Genomic DNA, 21434 nt, shown 5'->3' on the forward strand with positions numbered 1-21434 from the left:
CCATGATTATCATGTAGCATTTAATCATTCCTTTTGTGGCAGGAGCCTACATTCTAGTGCTCTAATCTTTTATGGGACATCATTGTGATCATTCCTGCTTGGTCCAATGTATTTTATCTTGATTCTTAGAGAAGAATAAAGTGTGACCACCATTTCAAGTGCCCTTGCACACAACAGCCTAAAGAAATTGTTATATGTGGGTACCACGTCTATAAACAAATATAAGAATAGACACCACATACATTTTACAAGCAACCTATATTTATGTATTGAATCGGCAAGCGAACAAACAACGATATATTAAGAACACGGGACACCAATTTTTACGGGGAAAACCCTTGCGGGAAACACCACGGGCACATGACGGTGCTTTCACTGTAGCAGGTGAGTGTCTACAAATACATAGACTTACTATGGGTCATCAAATCATCCCGCTGGATGAGTGTTTGGTACGCCTCGCGCATGGTTGGCGTTGCTTGTGGAGAAGATTCTAAGCAAGAGAAGGCCAGCTTGATGAGCAGAGCTAAGCTATTCTCTTCTGTTGTTGTTGGTGTTGTCGGCCGTTGGTCCAGAATATCTTTCACCAGTATAGCTTGTTCCTTGCTTGGCAAACTATCGTCTAATAGATTCCTTCCCCATCACTAGCTCTAGTATAACCACGCCAAAGCTATAGACATCACATTTCTCCGTCACAACAGATGTGTATGCCAGCTCTGCGGGAAATCAAACATTAGAATCAGAAACACATGGGTAAGAGATGAATGTTTTTATGTGAGAAGGAAGGTTCTACAAGTACGTACCAGGAGCTATGTAGCCATATGTTCCTGCTAGTGCACTCCAGTTTGATGAATCAGGCTTAAGAATCCTTGCTGTGCCGAAATCCGAGACAAAAGCCTTGAAGGTTGTATCAAGTAAGATGTTGTTGCTTGTGATATCTCGATGGATTATAGGTGGACTGCATTTGTGGTGCAAATAAGATATTGCTTGAGCCACATCATTTGCAAGGACGATCCTCTTCTGCCAATCAAATTCCTTTGCTAGCTCCTCATTTTCCAATGTCCTGTGGAGGCTGCCCTGCTCAATGTAGTCGTAGACAAGAAACTTATATGCTGGATGGGCGCAGAATCCGTACATTTTAACAATACTTCGTTGTCGGATCTGGGATAAGATTTCCATTTCACTACGAAATCTTCTTTCGTCTTCCAACTCTTCTTCGGTTTGGTGAAGCTTCTTCACAGCAACTAGCTGCCCACCTTGAAATTGTGCCTTATAGACTTTGCCATATCCTCCTGTTCCAATGATGTACTTATCGTCGAAGTCTTCTGTTGCCCTTACAATATCATCAAATGCTAATCTTCCATCAAAATTCCAAACAGATAATAGATCCCTTCCTTCAGCGGCAACATTTTCTTGTGGTTTTCTCTTGTTATGACTAAGCATTATTATGATAACAGTTGCAACAACAATACCAAAACCCACCACAAGAACAATTGGCAAAAGCAAACCAAGTATCTTCCATTTATGGTGACCAGCTACTGGAGTTGAATAACAAGGTGGCAAGCCAGAGAGGTTACCACACAGACCTTTACTGGGAAGAAACCAACTTGCTGAAGCATTTTGGAGTAGCTGTGTTGTTGGGACTGGCCCTTCCAAGTCGTTGTACGACACATCAAGTGTTGAAAGGCTCGTCATGCTTGAAAAGGAGGATGGAATGCTGCCACTGAACTGATTATGTGATAAATTCAGAAATTCTAGCATGTCCAACTTTCCAAGTTGTTGCAACAACACACCACTGAGGTTATTGTTGCTCACATCTAACAGGATCTACAGGTCTGCTAAATTTCCAATCGCACCAGGCAAACTCCCACTGAAGTTGTTGTTGTTAATCTTCAAGGACTGGAGTTTCATGCAGGCCCCTAGTTCCTCAGGTATTAATCCACTCAGTCTGTTTCTAGACATATCGAGGTATCCTAGATTGCTAAGCTTTTCTATCTGTATAGGTATGGATCCAGATAATGGAACTGAGTGGAATCTCACCACTAAGATGATTGGAACTGAGTGTTAGTTCTACTAGGTTGGACAATTTAGAAAGCATTGAAGGTATGGAACCTGTGATCATATTTTGTGCTATTTTAGTACCGTTAGCTGGGTACATGCACCTAGATTTGGTGAGATCTGCCCAGAGAGTCTATTCGATGCCAAGTGCATCTGTATGAGTTGTGGATACACACCAAAATGATGAGATATATCTCCCGTTAGTTGGTTCCCCTCAAGGTTAATTTTAACCAAAGACGTACATGTCTTTAAACTACTTGGAACGGGGCCACTGAACATATTAGAAGAGACTAGGAGATATTGAAGTCTACCACCTGAACATATATTTGCTGGTAAAGGTCCTGAAAGTGAGTTGTTAGACAACCCAAGGTTAACAAGGTTTATGAGTTCTCCAAATTCTCGAGGAAGCGAACCTGATAACTTGTTATCAAAGATTTTTAGTTCTTGGAGGCTTTGCAGCTTCCCAAAAGATTTTGGTATCGATCCTGAAATTTGGTTTAGATGCAAGCCTAAAACTTTGAGGTTCATCAGATTGCCAAATTCCTGGGGAATGGAACCTGTTATCTGGTTTTCAAGGAGGTAGAGTTGTACTAGCTTGGTAATATTTCCTAAGCTGTGAGGAATAGAGCCAGATATTTGGTTGTTGGTCAAGTCTAAATTCTGGAGGTTCACTAAGCTGCCAAATTCTAAAGGTATTGGACCCGTGATTTGATTTGCATAGAGAAAAAGTAGGTTCAACTTAGTGAGATTGGTTATGGAGATTGGAATCGGACCTGAAAAATCATTTGCATGAAGTTGAAGTATTTGCAAATGGACTAGCCTACCTAGTTCTTGGGGTATAGGCCCAGAAAGTTGATTACCAAACAGGCCTAAAATATTTAGTTGGGTCAGATTTACAAGGGTTTTTGGTATCAAACCACTTAAGGTGCTGTTGCTTAGTTGTAGAACTTGTAGGTTGGCAAGCCTTCCAATCTCCTCGGGAATGGGACCTGATACCATGGTTTGGTGAATGAGAAGATAAGTTAACATTGTTAGGTTACCCAGAGATGCAGGGATATGCCCTGTGAGTGTGTTAAATGAGAGATCAAGCTGCACGAGGCTTTGCAGGCCACCAATCTCATAAGGAATTTTCCCTTTGAGCTTGTTGTAGGGAAGGTTAAGTACGGAAAGTGCTGAAGTGCACCATGGAGACTGTTGTTACCAAGGTCGATATATGTGAGGAATGGAAGAGCTGAGAAGTTGAGCTCACCAAGCTGGCCATGGATGCCAGCACCCGGTAGGGAGATGTTGGTCACCACCCAGGGCCTGTGGCGGCCATGGCGAACAGATGTGCACATGATGCCCGTCCAGTTGCACGGGCTGGTGTTTTCCTGCCAAGAGCTCATCTGCAGCAGGGGGCTCGCAAGTGTAGTTTTCCAGTGGAGGACTGCCATGTGTTGAGACCTCAGTGAGATCCCTCCATGGCGCGCCGCTTGTGCTTCTTGCAAGAGAAGAAGGCATGGCACAAGCAGTAAGCAGAGGTACAGCAATGGTGTCAAGGAAGCTCCCATTTTGCTGCTTGGTGTTTGCATGTTGTGTTTGGTTGGGTATTTGATTCAGCACACACCGCAACTGTATTTATACTTAACTAGTGTTTTGAGGTCCTGTGTTCTTCAGTGTCTTTCTCCATCATATCTCTGCCAGCTGGATGCCTATTAGCTCTTGTTCGGATGCTAGCACACCCCTTTGGCAGGTGCTGCTGGGCAACCTATTTTTCTTCTTCAGTGTTGGCAGCCTGTTTTTCTTTTTTCTTTTTCCTATGCCTGTTGAAAAATTATACGGGATACCTAGAACTTATTTACTGAATCAACTTGAGTTAACATCATATCTTTCCAAATTCCACTGTGTCTACAACTTATTTACTGGACCGACTTGAGTTAACATCGTAGTAGAGTTTTCATTTGATGGCATCTCCTGTATTTATCGTTTATTTGATCATGCAACCTGTATTCAATTGTGATATGTCTTAAGCTATTCTCTAAGATGTTTCACTATTTGCTCTTCAGCAGGTACAGAGGAAAATATAAATTGGACTCGTAACTGGAATTGTTGGAAAAACTCTATGCTCGAAATCTATCTATGGTAGAAATAAAGGTATCAGCATTAAATTGTGGTCAATAAAAATCCTGGACCGCAAGTCTTTGCCGGGAGTCATGCGTGTGAGAAAAAACGAGGCAGTGGCTGCAGCTTTTGTGGAATTCAAAGCATGTACAACCAAGCATGCTTTAAAACTTCTGCTCAGCGTCCCAGAGACAGCACCTAATGAAGTTCCATTTGCTTTGTTTTCAGTCACCGTGATTGCCTAAAGCTTGTTTCTCAACCAGTAGACGCCTTCATTTCTACATGGAGAGATTCGGTGTATGTTTCCTCGTATACCACTACAACTTGTTGAATGATGGAATGTCTCTTCGCAGATAGGGAGTTGTTGTTAGCTTGTCTGTGATGGCACTAGTCAAGTTGAATTTCGAGGTTGAATTGGTATATACACGTACTGAATTGGAAAAAGCAAGCACAGGATGGCAACCTCGTCTGATCAACCTCCATTGGAAAGCGATAAAGGGAGCTGTTATCTTAGCTGCTAATTTTCCTGTATAATATAAGCAGGCACCTAACCTAGGTGAAGGAAGTCATTACGAGAAAGCAAAGCACAAGCCTGGTGGTTTAGTTTCAGGCAGCACCGCAATGCAAATGTTGTGGTTGGCTGCAGGATGCGACTCAATACACAGTGATATTTAACTAGTGTTATTAGGTGCTTCAGTGAACACACACAACCTGTTTTTCTTCTTCACTGTCGGCAGCCTATTTTTCTTTTCCTTTTTCTTTTTCTCATGCCTGTTAAAAATGACACAGGAATTATGAAAACAATTGAAGGCAGGGCACCCACAGAGCTCCTCCGTCTACAACTTATTCACTGAATGGGTTTGTGTTAACATTGCAGTAGAGTTTTTGTTTGATGGTATCTTCTGTGATTGGTTTGATAGCATTTCTTGTTTATTTGATCGTGCAACTTGTAACTGTTTCAGTTATGGAAATTCCATAATGAAATTGAACCAGCTTGTCTTAATCTGTTCTCTAAAATGTTTCCCTTTTCGCTTTTCAGCTGGTGCATAGAAGAAAAGATTTAGCTCAAGGAATTATGTGAAAAATTCGGTGCTGGAATCCCATCGATGTTTCGGGATCAAGGTCTCGGTGTTGAGTTGTGGTCATTACAAATCCTCTGGACCACAGGTCTTGCTGGAAGTCATGTGTCCGAGGAAAAACGAAGCAAGAGTTGCAGCTTTTGTGGAATTCAAAGCATGTACAGCCAAACAGCATCTTAATCTGTGCGCAGTACAGCCAAACAGTATCCATTCCACAGTGCTTTTACCATCATTCGTCTCCTGGCTGGGTTGAGACATAGGTGGTGCTGGCTGAGTCTGCTGTGCACCAAGGATGGAAGCACTGCGCACATGGACATAGGTGGTACTACTGGCAGCAGCAAGTACACACACACACACACACACCGAGTGTCAAGCCTTTGAGGCACCTGCTGCCACGATTTCTTTCACATGAATTTTTTTGACAGACATGAACATTTTCTCTTTTGCAACACATACTGTATTTTCCTATGTTCAATTTTTTTTAAACTACGTATAAATTTTTACATTTATAAGAAGAAGAAGAAGAATATATATCTGTTAATGGGCCGTTCCAGTGGCCAGCCCATTATGGATTCCTTAAGGTTTAACTCCAATAAGGGCCGCTTAAGGCCGTATATAGGAGCTCCCTTCGGTGGGCAACGCCGCCGGGAGAATGATCCAGCGAGGTAGGGAAGATAGAGGAGCGTGAGGGAAGATGGCGGCGAGGAGCACCACAGACCGGCATATTGACGAAATAGGGGAACTGCGAGCCCATGGGGAGCATATGGGATGGGAACAATGGGCGGCGAGGCCTACCTCGGATTAAGCTATTCGAGACAGCGAACCTATAACCTATGCAAGTTCATCTATAAGCCCTTTCTCGGTAGTGAACCTATGCAAGTTCTTAATTTTCGGTAGAGTAGCTTACGAAAATCATTAAAATATTCAGATGTAATGATGGAAACTACATGAGTTGGCTAGCCAGATCGCGACAAGCTCTTCAAAACTAAGGGCATCTCCAGCCGTCCCCCCACGAGGCCCGCCAGGATGACTTTTTGAGTGCCGGCGGTAAGAAACTGCCCTAGTCATACCCCCAGGGTCATGTTTTGTGTCGGATTTGTCCAAAAAATCATCCGGCGATCCCACCCCAAACCCAGCCTACCAGGGGGCGTCTGGGGTGCCGGCGCTATCTTTTGCATGCGAAAACCCCACAAGTCAGCATCTCTCCTCACTCTCTATCCTCTTTTCCTCATACCCCCGTGGAACATTCCTCCTCCACGCTCCCGGGCACAAATTCCAGCGCCTCCTCGGCCGTGTACCGGCGCCGGCAGCCACGTCGAAGAAGTCGGCCACGTGCGCGTCGGGGTCGCTAGTGCACTAGCGCAGCCCGACCTCGAACTTGGCAAGCGCGGCGACGGCGAGCAGCGCTCCAGCCCTTGAAGCCCAACGAACTACATCCCTCCCGGAGGAGCTCGCCAGCCCATGCACGCTGGCGCCCGGGACCACGCTGCCGCAGTGGACGCGTTCGACGCCATGGTCCGCGAGGGCGCGCTCACCAACGTGCGCACCTACACCGTCCTTGTCTCCCACCTCGCCTCCGCGGGGTTCATGGACCAGGCGCTCGAGGTGTTCCGGCTCCTGCCGTCGCTGTGCACGTGTAGGACCACCCGGCTGTACAACGTGCTCGCCAAGGCGCTCGCGGAGGCCGGGAGGTTCGACCAGCTCCTGTGGCTGGTCCGCGAGATGGTGGCCGTCGTCAACAGTGTCATGCCTGGGCCGCAGATGCGGGCTGCCATCGCCATCATGAGCGAGGCGGGCCACACGGAGGGCACCGAGGACTTTGTCTAGGAGCTTTCGCTGGATGCTAGGATGCCGTACGCCGTGGACGATGCGGATGGCGAGGGAGACATCACGGAGGAAGAGGATGGTGACAAGGACACGCCCAGTGCTAAGGAGACGGCGCTCAAGCCATGGCTGGACCCGCGGGAGCTCGCGAGGGCACTGGAAGGCTGGGACCCCAAGGACGTGGCGGAGCTGGAGGCCGCCCGGATCGTCTGGACGCCGCGACTCGTGTGCAAGCTCCCGCGCGCATTTAGGAAGCCGGAGACGGCGTGGGAGTTCCTCTGCTGGGTGGCGTGCCGCCCCGGCAGCTTCGCACACGACCACGACACCGCCTCATCCTCGCCCCCGTGCTCACTGAGGGACGCCACCGCGCCAGTGCAACACCGCCCGTCTCCACCACTGCCCGTCTCCACGAGCTTTCCTTCCCCGTTGACGCTCGCGCTCCACCGCTGGGCGCGCGCCGAGGAGGTCGTCGGCGCCGCCACGCTCAAGATGCTCGTGGGGGGCGCAAGAAGTGGAAAATTTCACCCTCCCTCCAGGCCAAAATTTTCGCCGGCAGCCCCCCAAGCGGCGGAAAAATGCCTCATGGGGGGTGGGGTGGGGGGGGGCAAACAAGTGGAGATGCTCTGAACCCCATATGGATATGCTTCTTTGATTTTTCCAAAAGCAACTTTAATGCTAGATGAGGCAACTTTACTGCTAAACAGAAGCAACTTCACTAGTAAAAATAATTAATTAGCAACAATACTTTAACAGTCATCTTGTTTATCTAATTTTGTGCATTGAAACTAAACTTTTAGTGAGAAAGAAAATAGGTCAAAAATCTTGACATGCACCATTAGAACTATAAGGAAAAAAATACTCGAATCGGCAGAGCAACTAAAAATAACAAACCTGTCGATTGATCAACGCTCAACAAATAATCATTTCAGTGCAATCTTGAAATATGCTTCTAGTAAAAGATTACAATGACAATCTAACTTACGTCGATCGCCAGAACTTCATTACAAAGCCAGCCAAAAATTCCAGTAAGGCCGTCTTAATCATACCATGTTCAATATTAATTATTAAATGAAAATAATGCTATAAGAGAAACTTGTTTTATTTTTGAACTAATCTCCTTTTATCAAAGTAAGTATATGGAGTAAACAATTAAATATATTTTGACAAACTACTTTAATCCATTTATTTGTTTTACGAGCAACTCCTTCAGTCCTTTCAGTTTGGTTATAAATTTACAATGATACTTGTAAGACGACACAAATAGTTACAATGAACTTAATACCAGTAAATAGTAGAGGATGTTAAAAATACCTAAAGTAGTAGGTTGACACAATAAAGTAAACTTAGTTACGTATAGCATCTTTCTTTCACTCGTTCTCATGACCTTCGTACATGACAAATATAGCAGCGGCGTCTTCCTCTTGCCCTCATCCATTCGTTGCCATCAATTTTTCATCTTGAATCAGTCTAATTGATCTCCTTACAGCCCCGGAGAATGGTTTTGTGAGAGAAACCAGTTGGAAATATGAGCAAATTACTATGAGATTTAATCCGAATAAATAGGAAATAGATCATGACAGCAATAGTAGAGATTAAACTAATCATGCGAACTAGCATAGTAGATGAACAAATCACATCTAAAACACATACTAGAAGCATGAATTCTACCACAATCTCGAACAGAAAGAATAGAATCACATACGGTGCAGCGGGAGCAGCACCGCCGGCGTTGACGTTGTCATCCAGGACACGCCAGCCTCCCTCTTGCCCGGTTACTCACCGTTTCCGCCAGCTCCGCCAGCCTCCCTCTTGCCCTGCCAGCCGCTAGGATTCCATTGGTGTCATGCGTCGCGTGTGCGTGGATGGATAAAGCTGTCAACTGGATCGGCATGTACGCTCCTGCTGGCTTCGTGCGTTGCAGCGTTTCCGTTTTGTTTTTCCGGCGAATTTTCCATCAGCTAGCAATCGATCTGAGCGATTCATCAGATGGAATTGTTCATGTAACAAAAACTGAATACTATACGAGCTGGAGACGGCGCGCTGGTGTAGCAAAAGCCTTAAAACATACGATCTCGTGCGCTACCAATCGCTAGACTGTCCGATCGATCCGATCGACTTCTTGATGCAATCCCGCAAGGCTGGCTGGGCTTCTCTGAGATCATGCAGGCTAGTTGGGCTTCTCTCCGCTGGTCAGCGATCAATCACAAATTTAGAAAAAAAAAATTGAGATCGTGCTTGGACTCTGATCGATCGCATGGACTCAGATGAGATCGATCGCTTCGATCGCTAGGGGGCTCGACGAAAGGAACGGATCAGGAGAAGTTAACCATTCTTTTTAATTGATGAAAATATATAGGAGAAAGGAAGTAGAAGAGAAATCTCAGCCATCGATCATATGTTAACACAAAATCAACGGATATAAAGGGGTGACTTATGAAGAACCATGAAAGCTTCCTCCTTTTAATATTACTAGCAAACATGTCCGTGCGTTGCAACGGGAGATAAAAATAACACGTGATGTCCCCAATGATCACAAAATATTCGAACATGGTCAAGCCGAAGCCATTTGGCTGCCACTCATGTATGTTGAGGATCTTGATGCTTGTCACCACCAAGCCGGCTGAATTGAAAAGCACGACAACTCTTGGAGAGCCGTTAAAGGGATGCACAACTGCTACCACGCTAACATACAACGGCAATTGTCATCTCGGCTGTTCATGATAAGATATAGCGAACAGATCATGCAACACAACAAAATGGGGCAATATGCATAAAAAAATCCTCACGTACTCAAATTCTTTTGACTTTTCTACAGAAACTCGCTGTGCACTTGTCATAGTAAAAGCAAAAGGGAAAACACGTGAAGCCAATGGCAAGCAAATAGAATACTTACATGATTTAGAATTATATTGAAAACTCTTAATACATTAAGTCAAAGAAAATTAAATTATCTTTGCCTCTCCAGGAATTAATAGAAAAAAGTATGTACCCCCGCCGATAACACACTCCAAGTCAAGTACTAATAACATTCCACGGACTTATTTCTCTCCTTGGTAGATGTACTAATCAACCAGGCCCATCGACGAGCAAGTCCAAATTGGCCGACCGCACAGGGCCCATATATATAAGGCCTAGTAAAAAATGCACTCCCAGGCAGCCCAAATACACGTACGCATGTAGCCCTTGCAGCCCGTCTGTTCGTTTCTCTAACTCCCCATCGATTAGCACTTTAGCACGGCGAATCTCAATCGATTAGCACCCGAAGTTAGTGGCAACAGGGCGACGGCGACAGATACAGAGGTCTCGCAGGGCGACGGCGGCAAAGCTAAGACGTCAGTTCAGACCGGCGCATCATCCCTTTCCGGCGTAAGTCCTTGTAGACAAAGCCCTATTTTATTTTTCCAGCGTAGGCACTAGGCAGTAAACTAATTTTTGTTAAACGCAATTGTCAAAATCTTACATCTAGGTGGAGTCTTTATCTTTTTTCTTAGCTATACAGTCCTATAATTCATAGAGTTTGAGTTGATTCAGATTACTTTTTGTTCCATTAAACAGAAATATTCATGCATCCCGGGAGGAAGTATGATTCCGGTGTTCAAAGTGTAGGAAGAAACAAAAACTAGAAGAAGATTCTCGATCCCAAAAGGGCGCTCTCGATAAATTTGTTGTGAGAGAAACCTCAAAGCAATTCTGAAAACCAAACTCAAGATGCTAATATTGATGATGCACATGGTGGTGATCCAGTAGAGGTTGAGGCTTACATTGCAGAATCTGATGAACATGATGACCCAAGAAAGACTCAATGGATTGGCAACAATAGCACTTGAGAATGATGTCTTGGAGAAGATTAATTATGAATATTTGATCGAAGATTTCATTTCAAGAAATACTAGAAGAATATTGCTTTTTGGTACAAAATGAGGTCAGTTTAGAAGTTTATTGCTTTAGTACCATGTTTACTATTTTACCTTAGTATTTGATATATTTTCTAAATATTGTACCAAAGCAGACTTATTTGATGTTAAATAATTAAGTGAGACTATTATTTACTTACATTAGTTCTTCAGCTCTTTTTTAGCAAAATTAGTTCTTAATCTATATGGTTTAAAAAAAATTAGGGCCCTCTTTCGATTTTTGTCCCGGGCCCCCAAATTTCTCGAGACGGCCCTGTAATCAACAAAGGAGTAGTACTTCCAGTATCCACAATAACCAATTCAGCCAAAAAAATTGTTCGTCAAGGAAACAAGCCATTGCTTGTCCTGAGATGCAAGTGCAACCCATGGTCTGCATAGAGAAAAGCGTATATGTAGCTTTAAATGGGCAAAGTAACATGTAAAGGCTAGCGAGAGAATGGAAAATAAAGCAGTATTGGCCAATCATGTGTGCGATATGTATTAAATTATTGCAGATTTGCATGCATCATATAAATAGTCCATCAATGTGCCAATATAGATACTACTGGGCAAATGGTGGCTACCTTAATCAAGGCAGTATGCCTGCATATACAGTAGAAGTAAAATACTTCAAAATCTAATGTGGGAAGCAGCCCTGCTTACCTGAGAACAATGATTGGCAACTCTGCAATTCATAGCTGCATTTCAGATGAAAAGAACACAAACTGCACCGCGAGACGGACATGAGCAGGTGGTCGGCGGCAGTGGCATGGTCAGCGACTCGACTCGCGTAGGTAGATGGCCTCAATTCAGAAAAAGAAACAAAAACCCTAAAAAAACGTTATCAACTCAATGCTGTACACGCTTTGAAGAAGAAAAACACAATCTTCCTCAGGTTTTGCTGTTGACTTTCAAGGAGACGGCACTCTTGTACTGCTCCATGGCCGTAAAACCGTCGCTCAGCAACACCGCCATGTGGCCAATAAAATGTAACGACCAGGGGTATAACTCTTCCGAATGAGCGATCGATAGGCAGGACGTGTTTCAAATATTTTGGGAACCCCGGAACAATAAGGCAGATCAAGGAACACAACCCTTGCCAATTCAAAATTTGAAGTTCACTATGTCACCGCGAGAGTCAAATGAGGACGTGAGACGGCGAGAGTCAAATAAGGACACAATTGATTGATTCCATTGTACAGAGACAGCATATCGCTAATTGCATGGCTTAATTATAGGTACAACAGATCAGCCCTTTTATCTACGTTATTAGTCATACAGTACATGGCATCTTGTATTGGCCAAAAATCATTCAGAAAGTTCACAGCAGCCCGGGGGCAACATGAACCAAAGAGAGACGCCGGTTCCGCACTTCGGCGTCACGTCCGCACGTAGTCGCCGCCCGCGGTGGCTCGCCGCTCCTGGTCGCTTGACCGCCAGGCCACCAGCACCATGCGACACAATGGCAACGGGAGGCAGGACTGCAGGCCGCCGGGCACCATGTTCACGCGCGGGAGGAAGGCAGACTCCATGGAGTCCCCCTACGTTAACATCTCCAGGAATTAATTCTTCCGTTTCTAGAAACGTGGGATCTACATCCAGTGTTTTGGGGTCGTCTTCTTCCCTTAAATCTCTCTCCAAAGAACTAATCTCAGCCGCCCCGCACTGCCATGATCCCCAATTGCCAGCACCAGTCGCCTTCGTTTTGTTCGTGAGGAAGAGAGCCGGTCAATTAGAGGGGGGCGTGTAGCCCGAGGCTGCGGCCTCCTGCAGGGTGGCCCATGTGGGGAATGCAAAAGGTAGCCCATGTGGAGAAGGTGGGTTCCCTGACACGTGCAGCAATGAACATTATTAGAGGGGACCGGCAAAGAAAAGAATATTAGAGGGATTGCAGCTAATTTTTTGGTGGGAAAAATCCAGCCTCCACACTGAGAAATAAAATGGGCAAGACCTCCTGCAGGGTGTATAAGACTGAATGTTGATGCTTCATATCGTAACACAACGATTCAGATTCGGGAGCGGTGGCGGCCATCTTTCGAGACTCTAGTGGCAGTTTCATAGCTGCCTTATGTGAATATAGGAAGCATGCCCAGGATGCACCAACCATGGAATCACTTGCTATACCCGTGGGTTTGTGATCTACTCCTTCTGTTTCTAAATATAAACCTTTTAAAAATTTCAATACGGACTACATATCGATGTATATAGACGTATTTTAGAATGTAGATTCACTCATTTTGCTTCATATGTAGTCCTTATTGGAATATCTAAAAGGAACTGAAGGAGTAGCATAGAAGAATATACTTAAACATGAACATAAATATAGAATAATAACGACTTTATTATTGTCTCTAGGATATATTTTCAACAAACATACAATCAATATCACACATACACACACACACACTTTTTGATAGTTGACATGCATACATATATCACATATACTTGGCATCCAGCCATAACAAAGCATAGCATAGCAAAGCAAGCGTAGCTGCGGCGTGGTGCCCCTTCAAACGTTATAGCGGTGCTATAGCATCGTTATTTAAATCTTCCACGGAGATGGATGAAATCTCTGGAAAATGCTAACACACCACGATACAAACAATATTAAAGTCAGCATATTGCTTTGATCGCGGTGCTGCTTGAGCCGACACATGCATACATGCATTAGCAATCACTGTTCCTTCAGAAGGTCGTCGCCGAATGTGCGTCGGGTTGAGCAAACCCTGGCATCCGTGAACACCTTCCCCGGGTGGCAGAAGTATCCCTTCTCTGGCGCGCAGTGCGAGTCATCAGAGCAGATGCAGATCCCTTCGATGCCGCAACTTTTCTCAGCCATATTGGAGCTGCCTTTGGCGCCGAGCACTTGGTCACTCCACTCGCTGGAAAAGATCCCATCAGGGTCGTACCTGGCCTTCACCTTGAGGAACTCAGCGGCTTTGGGGTACTTGGCAATGACGCCGTCAAAGGCAAAGTTGCGATTTTTGCCCCAGTGAGGGACGGCGCCGTACTTGCACAGCGCCAACTGCTCGAGCTCATCGACCACATCAGAGTTGGCACGTGGCTCGCCTTGGGTGTAGCTCCGGTAGTAGGTGAAATCGAAGTCGATCGAGTCCTCTGATTTGCCAAGGTAAGCGGAGGAGGCCTTGACGTAGCGGAGGAGCACACCCAGCGTGGCGTCGAGACCGCAGAAGGCGCAAGGCTTGAGGTCGCGGAGCTTCTGCATCTCGGCGATGAATGACGGCGCCTTGGAAAGCGCTATGCTGAAGCTGGAGCTATAGAAGAAGGGGCTCCGGATGCGCGGGTCCCATGTGCATGTGGAGAGGAGTCCGTCCTCTGGGCTGCTGATGCACGTGCCAGACGCCTGGATACGGTTCTGGAACCCGATCACAGGCCACCCTGTGAAGAAGGAGCCATCATTGGTGAAGCCGTAGCCCTGCAGCTCGAATAGCGCCGATGGCACCCGCGCCGCCAGGCAACGGGCGATGTCACTATTGTCCTCCTCCAGGCGCTCCTCGGTGGCTCTGTCCGTGATGAGTGCTAGGGTCGGGTTCGAGCGATAGCCGAGGTAGTCATTGAGGCCGTGGCCCTTGGTCGAGACGGGTACACGGTTGTCCTTGCGGTAGATCACCTTGCCTTGCCATGGCAGCCATGCCATGTCGCCGAACTCATGCAGCCTGCCCCACACGGCGGCCTGCGCCGGTAAGTCCATGTCGTCACGTGTCTCGAACGTCACTGACCGCTTGAACATTGGCTGCAAGGCTAGCGTGACCTGCGCATGTCCAATTTTTTTACCCAAATGATAACGGCCACATGTTATTTGATGGCAACTTTAATTACAAGGGGATGGCAACTTTAAATGTGAAGCATGGCGACTTTCTATTTGGATGGCAAGTTTCGATTTTTTAGAGATTTTTTTTCCAAATGGCAACTTTAGTGTAAAAGGCGTGTGACGGTGTTACTACATGCCACACGTGTGACAGTTATCGAAGCCCAAATTTTGTTAGTGCCTTCCTTTTTTTGTTTTTTCTTTTTCTGGTTGGGTGGACCAAAAATTAGTTCTCCCTCTGTTCACAAATATACATATACAAGTTTTAGTGTTTGTTCACTTATTTCTGTCCGTATGTGGTTCATATTGAAATATTCAAGACATGTTATATTTGTGAACAATGAGTAGTTAATTAATCGTACTCCAATATATACTTAGTTTTCATTCCATGAATGATGAGTAGTGATTAATGTAAATCTATCGATCGTTTAGTCGAAAGAAGTTTCATCTTTTTCGTAAAAAAAGAAGAGAAAGAACTTTCATCTTGCATTTGTGATTTGTGCAAAGTCACGTAGGAGTAGGTATTACCTGCGAGACGACGCCGAGGACGCCCAGAGATACCTTGACCGCGTCGAGGTCAGGGTCTCCCACGCTGAGCTCCCTGACCACGGCGAATCCCTGGCTGGCCAGCGCCGGCGTTACGATCCTCATCCCGACGATGTACTCGTGGACGGCGCTGCCCTTGCCCCACAGCGAGCTGCCGTGGGCACCCGTGGCAAGGAGGCCCCCGATGGTGACTCCGTACCAGTAGGGCGAGTGCGGTAGCGCCAGCCCCGCCTCCGCGGCCGCCTGGATCAGGTCCTTGAGCACCATGCCACTCTCCACCGTCATCAGCCCCTTGGCAGCGTCGAGGCTCACCGTCTTGTTGAGCCGCTTGGTGCTGATGATCGTGCCGTCACGGCCGCCGGGGCAGGCCAGCTTGGTGAAGCTGTGGGAGTGCCTCGTGGCCACCTTCACCTTGCGCTTGGCTGCGGCGGCGGCAGCCACGGCTGCCACGAGCTCCTCCTCGGTGCGCGGGAACGTGGCGTTGGCCGCGCGGCAGACGGTGCGGTCCGGGAAGGAACCATACACGTTGGTGACAGTGCAGTCGGACGTGCCATGCGCGCACTCTACCGGCTCCGGCGGCGGACTGGATCCAGCGAGGCCGAGAAAGAGCCCCAGGAGGAGAAACGTAAGCAGTCCGCCACGTTCTGCCATTGTTAGCTCTTCGTGTATGTGCTGTGGAACGCTGGTAGCCAAGGCAGGCATTAAATAGCCAAGCGAGAGCTTGCTAGCTGGCTAGGTCGACAAGGTCATGGCCGGCTTGCTGTGCAACTCTTGATCCTCACTTGTTTAACTTCTCCTGGTAATTAAGATTTACCTTGTCAAACATAAATGACCCATATATGCAATGCAATATGCGAAAACTACTAGTAGTATTCAGTTATAATCATGATTAGGGATGTTATTTACAAGTTAAAGTCATAGAGCATTTCACAAAAATGATGAAAATACGAGCTGTGTCAAAGTATTTCGAGTACGTAATATAAATCCACATTTCTTACTTTCTCATATAAACATATATACACATGCGAAAGTGTCTTTCTGCTCCCGAGCTCATTTGAGCCTGGTGAACAGTAAAATCGAATTTTTTTTAAAGCCAAATTCTTTTTGGGAGAAACATTGACAAAAGTTCTAAGTGCTTGCAAAAATTCATCATGGAATCACATTTCTGTAAGGCGTGGCAAAAAAAACAAATTCAATGCTCCAAAATGCTTTCGGAAGTAGCATTTTCAGAGTATCGATTTTGTTTTTTAATTTCACCACGCCTTCTAGGAATGTGATTTCGTGATGAATTTTCGCAAGCACTTAAAACTTTTGTCAATGTTTGTTCCAAAAAAAATTTGGATTTTTTTATTTTGTTTTGATTTTACTGTTCACCCGAGCTAAGAAACTCTGCGTCCTATACACATGTGTTATTCTTATTCATAAGTAGGTGCGTGCATGGAATCTATGCCAAAGTGTGTTCAGTCGAATAAAGTAAGGATTATCTTCTCCGAATTCTTTGTGATATGAAAGAGACCTCCACTGATTGTATGTATGATGATGCTCTCATAATTTGATGCGTGTTGCAAACAATGCGTAGCATGTGAGCATCTTTTGAGTACAAGAAATAATAGAAGCAGAGGAAAAATACAATAAGTAAAATATCAGTGGCCACGGCCATGGATGTGTGGACTGTTTTTGGGTTGCACGCTTTTACGAGAACTTGCAACACACTGAGGTGATTTCATGGTACATTTGCTGACATGAATAGGCTGCATGTCAAAGAAAAATAAGATAGTGGGGATAAGCTATTTATGTATTATAGATTCATATGGGTTGCCGCAACCTTAATTCCAGTTTCAAGACCTAAGAACTAATAGATCATAACTACTCTTAGTTAGGAATGAACCCTGCTTTGACGGCTTGGACCGTGTTGGCTACTGAGTCGACCCACCATGTCAACTCCTTACATGTGGCACCCACCTAACCCCAGATCCTACGCCTCCACTTCTCACCAGAACCACCCCTCTCACATCGTTCCAGCTTGAACCTTACCTTCCCATTGACCTGAGGCACCGCCGCACATGTGCCCTGGACCACCCTGGCATGTCACCCCGCTACGACACCCCACCCCGCATCGCTCCTGCCCTCCCTGGCGCCTATCACCTGCCAACACCTTCTTACTCGAGCCGCGACAACACATGACCCACACCACCGCGAATGCTACTCTTCTCGCCGCACATCTACATGGCCTCTGGAGTATGCGGAGATCTCAGCGCCTCCGCTCCCAGCGACGATGCGCGCCGCCACCGCCAATGAATTTGTGTAGTGCCGCGTCCTGCACCTACGAGCCGACATATTCCAGCGAGATCCACCTTGGGCTTTCTCCAGCGACAAGAGGGCACTGCCGGGGGTGGAGTCAAATGGGCGAAGGGAGCAGCCACACGGGTCCATGGACCAGCCGTCGTGGCCTCTTGCCCGACGAGCAGGAGCCCGCCGCCGCCGTATCTACATTTCAGGAATATGGCCGCTTCCAGAACATGCTGGATAGATAGGCGCTCATGGGCTGGCCTGGTGGCGGCTGGATGCTTGAGCGGCCGGGAGAGAAGGGGGAGGTGGTAAAAACATGTCGAAAAAATGTTCAAAAACTGACGATGTCGTGCTGACTCAACAGTCAACAAGGTCAAAGCCATTCGAGTGAGTCAAAACCGGACGAGGGGTTTATTCCTAAGCTGGATTGTTAGTTCAGGGTGCGGGATGACCAATTTTGAAGTTAGGGGTTGCATTTTAAACCAAGTGAGAAGTTTAATGTTCTAAAGTGGACTTTTCTTAAATTATAATCATGATTAAGGATATTAATTACAAGCCATAGAATATTTTTGAGATAATGACGCTAAAACATTCATGGTATCAAAAATAGAATAATCAAGAAATGTGAAAATAATCAAACCCCAATCTGAATTATGTAGGGACATTTACATTTGTGCCCCTAACTTGAACTCACTACTCAGATTTACCCCTAATTTCGAAGCATGCTCAAATTTGCCCCTCTACCATTAGTTGCACTCATACAAATGCCCTTTCGTGCAGTTTCCGTCCAGTCAAAGTTGTTTGACTAGTATCTCACCCTTTCTTGACAATTTTGCCCCAGTCTCCATGTGTCACTTACCGGTGGGACCTACTACTTTTTTTATTGAAAAAACCCTTTCTCTCACCCCCTCTCTCTCACACACACTTATAGGTGGGTCCTAGCTACAAGAAATAAAATGAAAATACAAAAGGACTAGTCAAACAAAATATCAGGCCCACATGTCAAACTTATCATATTTTCTCAAATATTTTGTTTTAGTTAACGTTGGGTTAGGCTGGCTCAATTAGAAAATCGTGGCTTATGCTGACGGTTGCCCGTGGCAAGAAATTCCCGCGGCGGAGGCACGCAGGGAGGCCGCAAGGAGGCCAGCAGAGGCAACCAGACGATAGCCCTAGATCTACCGCGTCCAGGGATATCCTCGTAGGACCATGAGCAAACGGCGGCAACCATTCCCGCGGCGGCTCTAGGTGGTGCAAGGCGGTGAGCTTCCATGCGAGGGGAGGGAGAGGGAAAAAGGTTGTGTGTGTGTGTGTGGGGGGGGGGGGTCATCCATCACTAGGAGAATGATGGCGACACCGCTCGGGCTCGGGGAAGACTGAAGCGTGGACTTCGACGATGGTGGCCATGGCAAAGCTCGGAGCTCGCGGGGAATACAACTCGACGTCATGGGGCTTGCTATGGAGGACGCCCATGTATTCTTTGATACATCCCGATGCCCGATGAGCGGCAGGAATCGGCCGGTGTGCCTCAATGGCGTCGAATCGAATGCGGCAGTCCGAGGCCAGAGGTGGGGAAGATGCGTCCTGGCGCTCAGTCCTTGACATCTTTGGTTGAATTCATAGGATTTTAGGATGAGTTCATGTCGTAAGAGCTTCCTGGCGAAGTGGCGGGGCATGGGGTTGCTGTTGGCTATGTTCTTGACAGACGATGGCGACTGGGCACTCTTCGACGTGCTTGCGGGAGAGGGCTAGAGGGAGGGATAGAGAAATCGGGCGAGCGACAGAGAGAGAGAACGAGGGCAAGAGGGCTGCGGCGTCAGGGGAGGCCAGCGCCGGAAGCGGCACTTTCGGCACTCTCGCCGGAGTTGAGAGAGAGTGTCGTCGGCCCATTATTCCTCGGGGGAGAGAGGGGTGAGAGAAAGAGAATAGTTTTTATTTTTCCTTTTTTCTTTGGCCCACTTGTAATTGAAAGAAAGAGAGGAGAGCGAGAATTTTGCTTCTTTTTTCTATGGATGGTGGCCCACCCGTAAGTAACACATGGATATACTTTTCATTTTAGTTTTCCTAGCTAGGACCCACATGTAAGTGTGTGCGAGAGAAAGGGTGTTTAAAAAAATGGGAGTGGGTCCCACCAGTAAGTGACACATGGAGACAGAGGTAAAATTGTCAAAGAAACGGTGAGATACTGGTCAAAGAGCTTTGATTGGACGGAAACGGCACATAAGGCCATTTCTATAAGTGCAATTAATGGCAGATGGACAAATTTGAGCATGCTTCAAAATTGGAAGTAAATCTGAGTAGTGAGTTCGAGGGGCACAAATGTAAATGTCTCAATTATCTATGTCTAACCTAATCTTCTTTTTACGGGTCTATGTCTTAATATAATCAGATGTGAAGGATTATACATTTCTTACTTCTCATATATACTTCTCATTGTAATCATGATTAGGGAACAAGTCATAGAGCATTTCAGGAAAATGATGACAATACAACCATGCATGTTGTCAAAATATTTAGAGTGCGTAATAAAAATTCACATTTCTTACTTTGTCATGTAAAAATATATACACATGTGTTATTCGCAAGTAGGTGTGTGCATGGAATTTATGCCAAAGTGTGTTCGGTCGAATAAAGTATGGGTTATCTTCCCCAAAATCTTTATGACATGGTAGAGACCTCCACTGAGTGTATATATGATGCTCTCTGTTAATGCATCACCCTTCAAATAATGTGTATGACCCTTCAAATAATGTAGTTGATTATGTCGCCCGGTCAAATAAACTTCCTTGTTCGTCGGGTCATGATACTTTCGTTTGTGATGCGTGTCAACGCACCAAAAGTCATCAATTACCTTACAATAATTATTCCCGTGTTTCTTCAAAACTGCTAGAGCTTATTCATACCGATGTGTGGGCCAGGGGGCTGCCCTCGCCTCCTCTGGAGGTTTTAAATTTTATGTTAGCTTCGTTAATGACTTTAGTCGTTTTACTTTGATTTATCTTCTTAGGAATAAATCTGATGTCGAACAAATTTTCCATAATTTTCAAGCACATGTTGAACGACTCCTCAACGCAAAAATTCTTGCGGTTCAATCTGATTGGGGGGGGGGGGGGGGCATGGGGTGGGCGAATAGCATTGCTTGCATACATTTTTTCGGCGCATTGGTATTTCTCATCGCATATCCTGTCCATACACATCCCAACAAAACGGGATCGCTGAACGGAAACACCATCACTTGGTTGAAACCGTGCTAGCTCTTCTTGCAACAGATGTGTACGACAGTTCTGCACAAAACCGTCGAAAATATTAGAATCGGGAATAAATGGATAGACACGAATGCTCCTGATGTGAGAAACAAGGTTATACTAGTACATACCAGGAGCAATGTAAACAATTGCCTTTTGTTGAGCATCTGTTGCCTATCATCTTGTTTTATTCACTTACCAGGAGCAATATACAAAAGGGGGATGATCCCAGGCCTCTGCATCAGAATGATGAATACAACTATATTATTAAATAAAGTGTGGAACATAGTGTGAGGTCCAAATCTGGCACACAAACGGAGCTTGACAAAAAGAAAAAGAAAATATGCCACCGCCAGCGAAAATAGAAACAGGCTACGATGCACCTAGCCTCTAATGCATGGACAGACATTATCTTGAGCTTTGAAACATCTAGCTTGGCTCTCCACCAGTAGAATGATGTGCTCAGCTAATTGCTTTTGTCTGACCTGGTGCTTGTTTTTTTTTTCTGCCTGTGCAGGACAGGAGGATGAACTGGGACTACGGAGAGTACAGTAGCAAACGCATGGATTCAAAT

At 45.9% G+C, this 21434-nt stretch overlaps 1 protein-coding gene and 2 pseudogenes across 1 annotated transcript; 1 reads left to right on the forward strand and 2 right to left on the reverse strand.

The window, feature by feature from the left end:
- The window catches only part of LOC109765972 (vacuolar protein sorting-associated protein 60.1-like), a 34245-nt pseudogene that overhangs the window by 1298 nt on the left and 11513 nt on the right, over positions 1-21434 (forward strand).
- On the reverse strand, positions 393-3605 carry LOC141023360 (uncharacterized; annotated as a pseudogene).
- LOC109765918 (probable L-gulonolactone oxidase 4) lies at positions 13275-16113 on the reverse strand. The gene is made up of 2 exons (XM_020324692.4): positions 15309-16113; positions 13275-14723 (listed from the first exon to the last, which is right to left on the reverse strand). Exons 1-2 carry the CDS (start codon positions 16026-16028, stop codon positions 13626-13628), a joined length of 1818 nt encoding a protein of 605 aa, XP_020180281.2. The 5' UTR covers positions 16029-16113; the 3' UTR covers positions 13275-13625.

This window comes from Aegilops tauschii, chromosome 1 (genome assembly GCF_002575655.3).
Source record: "Aegilops tauschii subsp. strangulata cultivar AL8/78 chromosome 1, Aet v6.0, whole genome shotgun sequence".
NCBI lineage: Eukaryota > Viridiplantae > Streptophyta > Magnoliopsida > Poales > Poaceae > Aegilops > Aegilops tauschii.

What these genes read in the sequence shown, in the direction of transcription:
- LOC109765918 (XM_020324692.4), bottom strand. Translation starts at nt 16,028, where the DNA reads ATGCCTGCCTTGGCTACCAGCGTTCCACAGCACATACACGAAGAGCTA. An exon ending in TCCTCGGCGTCGTCTCGCAG is followed by an intron (nt 14,724 to 15,308) that starts GTAATACCTACT and finishes GGACATGCGCAG; the next exon opens with GTCACGCTAGCCTTGCAGCC.